Below are 12,533 nucleotides of genomic sequence, written 5' to 3'. Positions count from 1 at the left end.
GGTCCCCAAAAAGGAAGGTGGCCTTCATCCAATCCTAAATCTCAGGATTCTGAACTAGTTTCTCAAAAAGGAAAAGTTCAAAATGCTGTCCCTATCTCAGGTTCTACTTGCACTGGAAGTGCGAGGCTAGATGGCATATTTCAACCTGCAGGATGCCTATTTCCACATGCCTATCCTGCGCTCACACAGGAAGTATCTTGCTTTACGGAAGGTTCTGAATGCTACCAGTTTGCTATCTTTTCATTCCGTCTACCTCAACACTACTATTCTTCCCAACGGTGATGGCTTTGGTAGGGGGCCATCTCAGATAGATGGAATCCTGATATTCCCTTACTTAGACGACTGACTCATTAAAGCCTGCTCTCATGCAATGGTGTTGTACCACCTGCAGACGATGGTTACTTTTCTGGTGATGTGAACTTTTCCATAAATAAGCCCAAATCCCAACTGGTGCCCTCTCAGCGCATCTAGTTCATAGGAGCAGTCCTGGATACCACATAGAGTCAAGCCTTTCTCCTCCAACTAGGGTTCAGGACATTCAGGCTATGATTCCGTGTTTAAGTGGAGCGCAGGTGTAAGACACTCAGGATTTCTAGCCCTAAGTGTCTTACACCTGTGAGGCCTGCTGGCTTCCTGTATTCTGTTGTTCACTCATGTACATCGGCACAAGAGGCATCTCCAGTGAGTCCAACAGAACAGATACCTTCAAAGCTTTTTCGTGCTCTCCAGGGAAACACCAGCGTATTTACATTGATGGAGTGTGAAAGGCAGTCTGTCTCAAGGAAAGCTGTTTCAACCCCCACAAGCAGTGACAATAGTTATCATGGATGCATCCGCCCTATGGTTGGATGCTCCCCTCAAGGAACTGGAGATTAGAGGTCTCTGGAGAAGCAGGTGTTCCACATCCGTCTGCTAGAATTGTGCGCAGTCTGACTGACCCACAAGGCCTTCCTCCCTTCCTTTCGCCGAATGTCTGTCCTGACTTTGACAGACAGTACAACTGTGATGTGGTACTTCCAATGGGGGGGGGGGGAGGGGTTTAGGGGGGGGGGGGTATGGTCGGCTCGCACCATCTTTGAAGGGAAGCTCTACAATCTGGTCCTGGGCTCAGACCACCGTAATTTGCTGGCAGCCAGTCAACTAGCTGGTTCACTCCATTTGCGAGCAAACGGTCTGTCGGCGTCATCTTGCCGATCATGAATGGTGTGCACATCTGAATATAGTCCATTACATCTTCAGCATCTGGAGTACTCCTCCGGTAGACATCTTTGCCACTCAGGAGAACACTCGCTGAAATTCTGTGCCCTCGAGTATGCGTTGTAGGGAGCATTGGGGCACACATTTTGCTTGAGGTTGAACTCTCCACTTCACTACCCATTTCCTCCCATATCCACCATTACTCAGGTCTTGAAGATCCACCTCACTGGCATGGATGTCATTAAGGGGTAGTCCGGGGTCTCAGCTGTGACCTCTAGCTTGCTCTTTGCTACTCCTGGCATGTCCTTCGCGACCAGTGGCCTCAGAGGGGGCAAACCGTTTGCCTCCTCTGAGGCCAGGGTGTGCATAGGAAGTGCGAGGAGTGGCAGGCAGCAAGCTAGAGGTCACAGCTGCGACCCCTGACTAACCTCAAATGACGTCCATGCCAATTCACTCAGAGGGCATCTTCAAGATGCCCCCTGAACAAAGACCAGCCCTGGTGTGGTTCCTGAATGGCTGCCTGCCATTTGCCACCACCAGACAGGTTTCTGGACCCCTGGGTTGAATCTCCTCTCTCTGTGTCCAGAAACAAAGCCCGTCCTGGGCAGAGGTGGCATGCCTCCTCCCCCAAAATGGACTGGGTCACGAAGGGGAAGCTTCAAAGGCTTGTCGCCTTTGTGAGCTGTCCCTTCCTTTTGTTGCCCCCAGCAACTGGCTCCCACTGGTTCTGCCCCCCACTTTGGGCAGGAGTATGGGCGGGAAAACCAAGCAAGGAGGAGAGGTGTGCACACCTTTGCCAACCCCACCACTCAGGTGGCGGAGGCGAGTTGAAGCACACATCTCATTCTCCTACATCTTGAAGATGAGGGGACCTGACCGATCAGGAAGAGGCTTATGCCCCCCCTCCCACTGGAGTGTGGCATAATAGGGGGTGTACCCTCCCCACAGAAGGGACCCCTTGGTCCCAACCTGCACACCCCTTTTAACGCCCCGAAATTTAGTATTTAAGGGTGACCCTCAACAGTGCCTCCTCAAATTTGAGGAAGAAAGAAGGACCGAAGAGCCATGCTGAACCAGGAAGGAGAGGACACCCACGGCTTTGTCCTCAGCCCTACCGGCCTGTGTGGTCTACAACCTGCCTACAGCAAGAACCTCGGCGAGTCCAGCAGCTTGCAACCCCCAGAGCCCGGAGTACCGGACTGCACTCACCTAACTGACTGTCTCCCGCGAGCACCCGATTTGCTCAAGCCAAGACTCACCCACAAAATCCGGATCCAGGCGGCTCCGCGATTCTGCACCCAGTGCCCACGGCCCAAGTTTTAGTGGCCCAACACCACAAGGAAGTCCTGACCTGCCTCAAGACGACTCCTGCAGCCTCAACCTGAAGGGTTCCCTCAAATGGGACTGGAGCTGGTGAAGAAACCGGACGCCAAAAGACAACCCTTCACCCGGCGCCCCATGGCCTTAGGTGGCCCATCCAACGTAGTCCAGGCATCTCCCAAGTACCATAATCGCCTCTCCAGCCGGATGTCACCTTCAGTAAGTCTCCCTGCCCAAGCCTGCAGCAACATTGCCAAACCGAAAGTCTCTATTGGAAACTACAGGGTCCCTGACGTCTTTTTGGCACCCTGCACCTGGCCATCATTTTGCCGCTGGTGGTACAGCTTTTGTGCTGATTGTGGGCCCCTGCAGTACTGACCTCATTCCCAGGAGCTTTGCTCCCCCACCCGAGTGGCTTGCTCGTAAGTAGTCCCTAATCGAAGGCTCTATCAGCCCCATTGGCAAACATTGAACCACTGCACTCTGCACCCGGCCTCCCCAGTGCAGCTGGTGGTGCAACTTGAGTGCCTACCTAGACCTTGAGGAACCTTGGTTTCAACCGCCAAAACTCCCACTCGTAAGATGTTTATTTACCTGTGAAACCGATAAACATTTTTTTCCCGTAGGAACCCATGTTATTAGTTTTTGGGCCTAAAATGTTTTAAGTGTTGAACTGCTGTTTTGTATGGAGGAAAAAGTAACCATAACTTACACCAAGAAAAGTCTTACCTTGTAGTGTGAGACCCCATGGTTTGATATCTAGGCATATCACCCCAAGTAGTCGATGTAATCTGAAAGTAATCAAAACGTATTCTTAAATTCATTACTGTGCAACTTAAACTGCTTTTTGAAACCATACCAACCTGTAACAATTGCATATCCATTCCCAATTGCATTTCTGTGTAAAGGTTTACAATTGAGAGTACATTTTACCTACCTTTACCAAGTCCTGCTTGGTTCTAGAAATAAAATACAAGCATTCCTTTTTTATACCTACCCAATTGGTCTGGATTCTGTCCCGGAGTGTGTAATCCGTCCTTGAGTGAGTGAATACAATAAATGTTTAACACACCCTCTGGATAAGCCTAACTGCCCACACTACCACAAAGAGAGCTGTTAGTACTTGCCTATTTTAGCATCTGCTATATCTCTGGGGACTCCCTGGACTGTGAGTACACTATAACCTGCTTTGGTATTGTATATACAGAGCCAGCTTCCTACAACATGTTCAAAATGTGAGAAATCTGCAGGTAGAGTATCCACCAGTTTCCATCTAAAACACAAATATAACTCCAGCATTAGGTTTGTAGTGAAAGTACAAATTAATTAAACTTTTCTGTGGTCCTACGATGTCAAGTATAATGTTCTTTAACATGGTGGTTATATTGTGGATATGGAACCCAATTACCAAATTGCTCGAGTTACGAGATATGCAGTGTTGCCTTTAATTGGTAGTCACTCACTTAGGAGTTCTGTGACCATATTCTTTTATAAGGACAAGGATATCCAGTGTGACTTGCAGTATCCATCTAATGTGTAGGTGACATGTTATTCTCTATAATACATGGTCCTACATCAACCATCCCGCAAACCACTCAAATCCTTGGTATCTTGATCTTTCATATGAAAGATATAGTAGGATTGTACACATAAAGACTCAAACCAGAATGTGTAGTGTGAAATTAGGCACACCAAAAAGTAGTTAGTATTTTGTTGCAAAACATATTCGAATCCGATCATAAAATGCTTTAGCAAGGAATGTGAAGAAATGGAGAGGAAGAGAAGACCGTCTCTTTCGTATACAAAAATGAACATTTTGACGTACATATTTTCTTTCTGCTGATCACTGTACATTTTAAAGAGCAGATCAGTAGAATAAAACACCAGTCCTCATTGGCTGCTGCAGATGTAATTCTGCTTTGTGACACGTGTTTCACCTTGGATGCTGTCTATGAGAGAAGTAACACCTCGACTGTGATAACTTATTACAGTTGAGCAGATATGCCATTTTGTTATAATAGGTGAGGACTGTAGTAAGGGACGTACAGAAAGTCTTTTATACAGGATATGCATGCTCCCATGTATTGTAAACATTTAATGAGTTGTGCCTGACAAGGAGTCTTAAAGTGTATACGCTCATAACAATATCTTAAGAGTTAAAGAAACCCTTGCTACGACTACAAAATGGTGGTAAACCAAAGTTCTGAAACAAATTGGTTTAAGTAAATGCTTTGGCATTGTTTGGCAGGACTCGTTTCACAACCTGGCTCTCCATTATGTTCAGGGAAAAATTGTCATCATAAGTTATTGCCATTAGTAGGGTAAGAGTTCAAAGTTGTGTACTGCTGGTTGTATATCAGAGTACTATACAAAGAAATATTGTCGGGCATAAATATAGGGTAGTAAATATTGTTTACAAAAATATTGTCCCATTGGGTGTTTATTTTCTATTATCTCCATTGGTCTAGGTTTGTGTAGATAATATTTGGGACAATGACCTTTAAGTCGCCAATGGCAAGATCAGTGTCAATGATCCCTATCAGGAGTTTTCCACAGTCGAAAGGCTCGTCGACGGACAAGAAAACCACAGAATTTACCGCATGGACACAAATTTCACCGCTTCCTCCCTCAAATCTGCTGGATATGCAAGAATCGGAAGATGAAGGGTCGTATGGAGTGGCCTATAGCCCCGCACAGCTACAAATGAAGAGCCAGGACACAGCCGAAGAAGAATGCCAGGAAGGGCAGGGGGGTTTTTCTTTTAAAGACCGTCCACTATCCGGCTCCAAAAGGTATGAGTCTTTCCAACAGTCATATGAGTATGAGGAGGAAGAAGAGGCGCATCCTAATGTGAGGGAAGAGTCAATTTCTATGCCTATTTCTCTAGTGACTGATTTACGACACATATTCAATGTCTATTATCGTCGTTTTCCGGAGGCTAACGCCCCTGCCACGAATACCTCAGGCCGATTCTCAACCTGCAGCTCAAGCTTCGGTGGTTCAGCCTCCGGTGCAAAAAATACGCACTCCTCCAATAATTACAATTAGAGATGATTTTGCAGAGAGTGATGGAGAAGACCAGCCAGAAGAAGGGGAACTTCTTCAGGAGGATCCAGCGGGCGACGATTGGGATCAATATGTCTTCCCTACTACACCGTCTCCTTCACCGCCAAACTCTCCACCGGAGGACATTGGAGGATTCCACAACATCATGGAAAGGGCCTCCAAGAGGTTCGATCTTCCACTGCCAGTACAGGAAACGGATTGTTTTCTCTAGGACTTCAAAGAATCATCTAGAAAGTCTATTAGATAAATTCCAATAATCAGTCCTATCTGGGACGAGGGTTTAAAGATCATGAAAAATCCAGCCTTGGTTGCAGCTTTAGTGCCCAGAATAGAGAAGAAATATCGAGCCCCAGAGTCTTCTCCAGCAAGTCTAATTGGGCATCCACGCCCGGAATCAGTGGTAATGCAGGCGGCGCAGAGACAGTCCAAAAACCCAGTCTCGGCTACTTCAGCTCCTCCCGACAAGGAAGGAAGAAGGATGGATGGCGCGGGGAATCGTTTTGCAGTGATGGCAGCGGCTTCAATTAGAGCCTCAAACGCTCTAGCTCTTATCAGCCGTTACAATAGGCAAATTTGGCCAGCCATTGCACCATTTTTGGCTCATCTCCCAGATGACAAAAAGGAAGAGGCGACCTCTATTTTGCAGGATGGGGCTAGGGCAGCATCCGAATCCATCGATATAGCCATGGACATTTCGTCGGTGGCGTTTACAGATGGCCGGAGCAGTGGCACTCTGGAGACCAGGCTGGCTAAAGGCCACTGCATTCAAGTCAGAAGACCAGGCAAAAATTGTGGATATGCCTTTTAACGGGGAGAATCTCTTCGGCAAACATGTAGACGATGCTCTCCAAGGAATCAAATCGGACACAGCGTGAGCGCTGGGCTCTCTACAACAAGGTAGATTCCAGTTCTTTCGGAGAAGAGTATCTAGAAGCCAGTACAATCAGAGCTTCTTACCAGTCCAATAGGTACCAACCTTACAATCAGCAGGGGTACCGACAGTTTTCAAACAACCAGCAGTTTCGTTCTTCAAACACTTCCTACCAGCAGCAGTCCAGAGGGAAGTCTGCTGCGCGAGGAAAATCACAGCACTCCTATCGGAGACGGTGACTTTACCAAGGCGCCCACCACCTTGCCATACCTCAAAAAAGACCATTACCTCTCTTTTTTATCAGCAGTGGCTGTCAATAACAACGGACAGATGGGTACTGGACGTGACACATCAAGGCCATACCTTAGAATTCATACAGAAGCCCCCGAATCAACCACCTGTTCACAGGAAACAACAGCATCTTTCAGCCCTCAAGGCAGAAATCTTGTCTCTTATTGTGAAAGGGGTGATAGAGGAAGTTCCGCCTCAACAGCGAGGGAAAGGATCTTACTCTCATTTCTTCCTGATAAGGAAAAAGCAGACTTCCAAATGGAGGCAGGTAATGGACCTGAGAGGTCTGAACAAATTCATCAGAAAAATATTGTTTCGTATGCTGTCTCTTCAGGAAATCCTCCTGATGCTACGCAGAGGAGACTACATGGCATCCCTAGATCTCTTAGATGCCTATTTTCATATCCAGATTCACATCAAACACAGGCAGTATCTACGTTTCGTGGTGCCAGGGCTCCACTACCAATTCAAAGTCTTAACCTTCGGTCTCAAATCTGCGCCAAGGGTTTTCACGAAATGCATGGCGTCCGTAGCAGCGCACCTGAGACAACAAGACCACCAGATTTATCCGTATCTGGACGACTGGCTCATAAAAGGCGCATCATACCAGGACTCCCAGCACTCCCTGCAATGCTGCATGGATCTCTTCCATTGCCTAGGTCTACGGATCAACATGGAGAAATAATCTCACTCCGCAATCCCTTCAATTTCTAGGAGCCATGCTTCACACAAAAGAAGCAAAAGCTTATCCTTCAGAGGAGCGCACTCAAGAAATCTTATATCTGGCGTCACAATTACAAACAAGAAGGTTCACTTCAGTGAGAATCTTCAAGTCATTGTTGGGGATGATGTCTTCCTGCATCCCCTTAGTTCCCAACTGCCGGTTACACATGCGGCCTCTCCAAGAGCTTCTCGACAAGCAATGGGTGCAATCCCAAGGGTCCTTCGAAGATCTGATCACCATCACTCCTCCGATACAGGCAGCTCGGTCATGGTGGAGGAGCAGGAAACATTTAACAAAAGGACTGCTCTTCGAACCTCAATGTTCCAGTTACGTCATGACGACAGACGCATCACTTCAAGGTTGGGGGGCACGCCTCCAAGACCTCGAAATACGAGGACAGTGGACCACTCACGAAGCTCAGCTTCATATCAACTTGTAGGAGCTAAAAGCAGTATTCTTGGGATTACAGGCGTTCCTCCCCAGAATCAACGATTCTACGGTACTAGTCAGGACAGACAGTACGACAACTGTTTGACCTGTTAAAACAAGGGGGTACAAGGACAAAGCTCTTATCGGAACAAGCTCAAGAGATTTGGAAATGGCTCCTACTGCACAACATCTCTCTCCAGGTTCAGCACGTTCTAGGAGTTCACAACACACGGGCAGACATCCTGAGCAGATCAGCCAGTGTTTCCCACGAGTGGGAATTAGCTCAAGGTCAGCTTCTAAGGGTGTTTCGCCTATGGGGCACCCCATCTCTGGATCTGTTTGCAAACCACTACAACAAAAAATGCAAGCAGGTTCCCTTAAGTGGAATCTTGGGAGAAATGCTCTACATCTACTCTGGACAGGAATGTTTGCGTACGCAATCCCTCCGTTTCCTCTGATACAGAGAGTGTTACGGAAAATGAGATCGGAACCGTGCCATTTAATTCTGATAGCCCCGGCATGGCCGAGACAGTTCTGGTTCTCGGAGCTCCTCCAGTTGTCGTGGCCCCCAGAGTGCAGTTTCCACTGATTCAAGACCTAATCTCTATGAATGATGGACAAGTTCTCCATCCACAATTGACATCGCTGAACTTGTCAGCCTGGAACCTCATGAGCATGAATTACACTCCTTAAATATTTCTCAAGAATGCCGGAATATCCTGTCAATCTCGGGCAGTTTCAACAAATAAAACTTACACAGCGAAATGGAAGAGATTTTGTCAGTGGTGTTCCACTCAAGCTCTGCATCCTTTTCATGCTTCTCCAGAGCAAATTCTCCTGTACCTTTTACATTTGGCCAAAGCAGGACTCTCACATGCTTCACTCAAAGTGCATCTTGCAGCTATTTCAAGATATTGCAGAGCACCAAATCATCCACCTCTTTGGTCGCAAAGGGTGATAAAGGAATTTCTCAAAGGGCTGTTCAGAGTCTTCCCTCCAGTTCAACATCCGCTGGTCCCATGGCAGCTCAATACGGTCCTGACGCAGCTCATGAAGCCTCCGTTTGAACCAGTACATAAAGCTGAATTACAGTTCATTTCTTGGAAGACGGCCTTGCTACTAGCTGTCACTTCATCTAGGAGGGTCAGTAAGATCCAGGCTTTCTCTATTGCAGAACCATTTCATCAATTCAGACAAGATAAAGTAATTCTTAGGACAAATCCTAAGTTCATTCCCAAAGTCCCTTCTGTTTTCCATCTCAATGAACCCGTGGTGTTGCCTATATTCTTTAAGGATCCCTCTTCTGCAGCAGAAAGGTCTCTGCATAATCAAAAGATGCCTAAAATTCTATATCGACAAAACGAAATCATTTTGAAAGACAAACAAACTATTTGTGGCCTTTTCTGGGCCTAGAAAAGGCTTAGCTCTGTCCAGATCTAGTATTTCAAGATGGATAGCTTCTGCCATTTCCTTATGCCATGAGAAAGCTGGCAAACCTCTGCGATCCAGAGTTTGCGCTCATTCCACGAGAAAGATGGCAACTTCAGCGGCTTTATTTGCGGGAGTATCGCTCCCGGACATCTGCAGAGCAGCAACATGGACAAATGAGCACACCTTTACTAGACACTACTGTCTAGACACCGCGTGGAAAGAGGATACAGCGGTGGGACAAACAGTTCTACGTCACCTATTTCAATAAGGTATTTCACAGACCATACATTCTGAAACTATATTATTTTCTTATTACAATATTGTGTTATATATATATATATATATATATATATATATATATATAATATATATATATAGATAGATAGATAGATATATATATGTCATTGTATAATTTTTTCAATGCATGGTCGTTAATATTTTCTTGGTTCTAGGTGTTTATTATATCCTAGTAATAAGAAGCAGAGCCCTGAGGAAAAAAGGGGGTTCTATCCTGGAAACGCAATATAGTATGGTATACGTACTGCTCTCTATTCTGATACAAGCATGTGAGTCTATGAAAGATTCAATACTGGAGAAGAAACTAGTTACTTACCTGTACACTATGGTTCTCCAGTATTGATATCTTTCATAGATTCACATGCGGCCCACCCGCCTCCATGGTTTCTCGGGTAGACCATTTTATCTCTAAATACATCCTTGGCTCTCACTCTGGGCTGGAAATCTGAGGTATGGTGGCTCTGCTGGGGAGTGTGATGTCAGGGCTGGCAGCTGATTGGCTGAGTTTTGGATCACATAATAATGATGATAGGTTACCAAACACTATACTTCCCTATGGGTTTTCTATGCGACTTTTTTCTTTTACTTCTATTGTTGTTCATTTACTGTGAGACTCCCACCATGACGACGGCGAAGATACAAGCATGTGAATCTATGAAAGGTATCCATACTGGAGAACCATAGTGTACAGGTAAGTAACTAGTTTCTTCTGCTACCCCACTGTACTGCTAATAATTTAAGATAAACTAAAATAAAGCTGCAGAAAACTTCTTGTCTGTGCATTCCTTGCATTATTTTTTGGTCACCATTTTAAGAAAATAAGAGATTGTATTAGCAGAATATAGGAATAAGAAAATTGTGTATTTATCATGAAATATCTTTTTTCTTTGCACTTGCTTCCCTGAGTGGACTCAAAACCGCACCTGCAAGGCTGTAGAACCTGTAAAAGTCTGTTAAAGGGAGGTTTTATAATTTTCATTCATTTGGTGCTTTGATTGGTTATCCCCATTAGGTTTTGTAGTCCTGTGGGTTCCAATGAGCAAAGATGGGGTGGAAACAGGAAAGAATGGGCGATAGCGGAGCAAGTCAGGTTATGTGGGTGGGGTAGATGAATATACAGAAGATCTGGCGACATAGAGGGAGGCCATAGAGTATTTAGAGTCTGCAGTTGGAGGACAGGTTCCGGTGGACTCGGGATCCAACTAGGGGGGATACAACAAGATCTGGGGAGTATTCAGGATTAAGAATATAGCAGTTTGCAATTTTACCCGTACTGAACACACAGTCTGTATAACTATGAGCCTTTGGGAATGGGTAAACTTCTTTGAAAACTGCATGGGATGGGGTGGGATGGCTACAAAGTTTCTTTGTTCATAAACACTGTACAGTATAAAACTGAATGTATTTCAACAACTGTAAATTGAAAAATAAATACATTCTTTAAAAAAGAAATTAGGTGTTGTAGTCAGTGTTTGAGATAAAAAGCCGTTAACTGTCAAACACGTACTCTATTTTGATGCATATTTGTAGTTTACAACTCTGTGGAAGCAGCAATGCTATGCAAGATGTCTGAAGGCAATAGGTTGGATTATTAGACAATAAATTGGATTGATGTTGTGTGAATACTCTTCCTTTGTACATGGTGACTTGAATCCTATTTTCATTGCCCGCACGTAGTATGTTCATCTAATTTGAAAGTTTTTATAGCTTAAATGTTACTAAGAACCTTGTTTGTCCAGGACAACTTGTTTGAAAATGTCTTACTCTTTGTTTATCTAGAATCTTCCGATGAAAGTGGACTGGCCAATGCCACTGGAAGAACCCAGCTGCCTCAGTCTATGAAGATAATGCATGAGATCATGTACAAGGTGGAGGTTCTTTATGTGCTTTGTGTACTGCTCATGGGACGACAGAGGAATCAGGTGAGTTTTTTCCTGTTGTCTCCTGCCCCAACTCCTTTTTGTGACATCTTAATGCAATCTGTAAATGGTCTTATTCATTGCACACAGGTGATTGACAGTGGAAAGTTATGTTTCAGCCAAAGTTTTTTGTTTTCTAAATAACTTTGGCGCTGTTCAAATCTGCATGAAGCATTTAAACAAGCATTTGCAATGCAATGCGTCTCGCATTTACGAGAGTTTGATCTATTGGCATTGTAAATGACAATTCCTTTTATTTATGTGTTTTTAAAACCGATAAATAAAAGGCATTGTCATTTACAATGCCAATAGCTTAAACTCTCGCAAATGCGAGACCTATTGCATTGAAAATGGGTGCTATACATTTTTTTTAAAAGCGTTAGGAGAGAGCGTGTCCTGCCTGCAACAGCAGGCAAGACAAAGCTATTTGAGAAAATAGTGCTCAGAGGCTGTAATTAAAGCCTATGGAGTAACAACACACGTAACAGGGGGGATTGCCATGGAAGGTTACAAAATGAGACAAGGCGGTACTAAGGAGGGACTACTAATCCTTTTGACCATTGAACAGCCAGAGTTTATGGTGAACTATGACACAAGCCAATGAAAAATATGGGCAGAGAGTGAGCGGAGCTTCAAGTCCATTCCTCAATACAACATGCCTCGCAGAGCAGCGCATGCGCTGCCCAGGCTAGACCTAAAAAGGCAGCAGTTTTTCTGATTGAGAATAGGCATGACATTAAGTGAGGCAAGTAGTCAGAAAAGTGACTTTCCCCATTTGAACTTCAATAGGATTCTTTGGTCGTCTCTACCGAAAACAAAATCTGAAGAATTACATCTAACTTCACAGGACTTCAGAAGTTTACTAGAGGAAGTGATTTTGGCTGGTTTGGTGTAAATCTATTCATTAGTTTTCAAGAAATTCGTGCCAGACCTTTATTGGTATCTTGGGTTTGCAGAGCAGACCTGGGACCGCATCTGTATTAATATA

General features: G+C 44.9%; 1 protein-coding gene across 2 annotated transcripts in view; it reads left to right on the top strand.

Annotated features, from left to right (window-relative positions):
• Positions 1-12,533, top strand: part of TRPC4AP (transient receptor potential cation channel subfamily C member 4 associated protein) — a 749,627-nt gene that overhangs the window by 263,887 nt on the left and 473,207 nt on the right. For both annotated transcript variants that reach the window (XM_085619014.1, XM_085619013.1), the window contains exon 9: positions 11,406-11,548. In XM_085619014.1, coding sequence (XP_085475140.1) covers positions 11,406-11,548 — 143 coding nt within the window. The remainder of the gene's footprint in view (positions 1-11,405; positions 11,549-12,533) is intronic.

Source organism: Triturus cristatus, chromosome 7 (assembly GCF_964204655.1).
Source record: "Triturus cristatus chromosome 7, aTriCri1.1, whole genome shotgun sequence".
NCBI classification, from domain to species: domain Eukaryota; kingdom Metazoa; phylum Chordata; class Amphibia; order Caudata; family Salamandridae; genus Triturus; species Triturus cristatus.
Note: the sequence above shows the minus strand (reverse complement) of the source record. Positions and strands in the feature narration are given on the sequence as shown.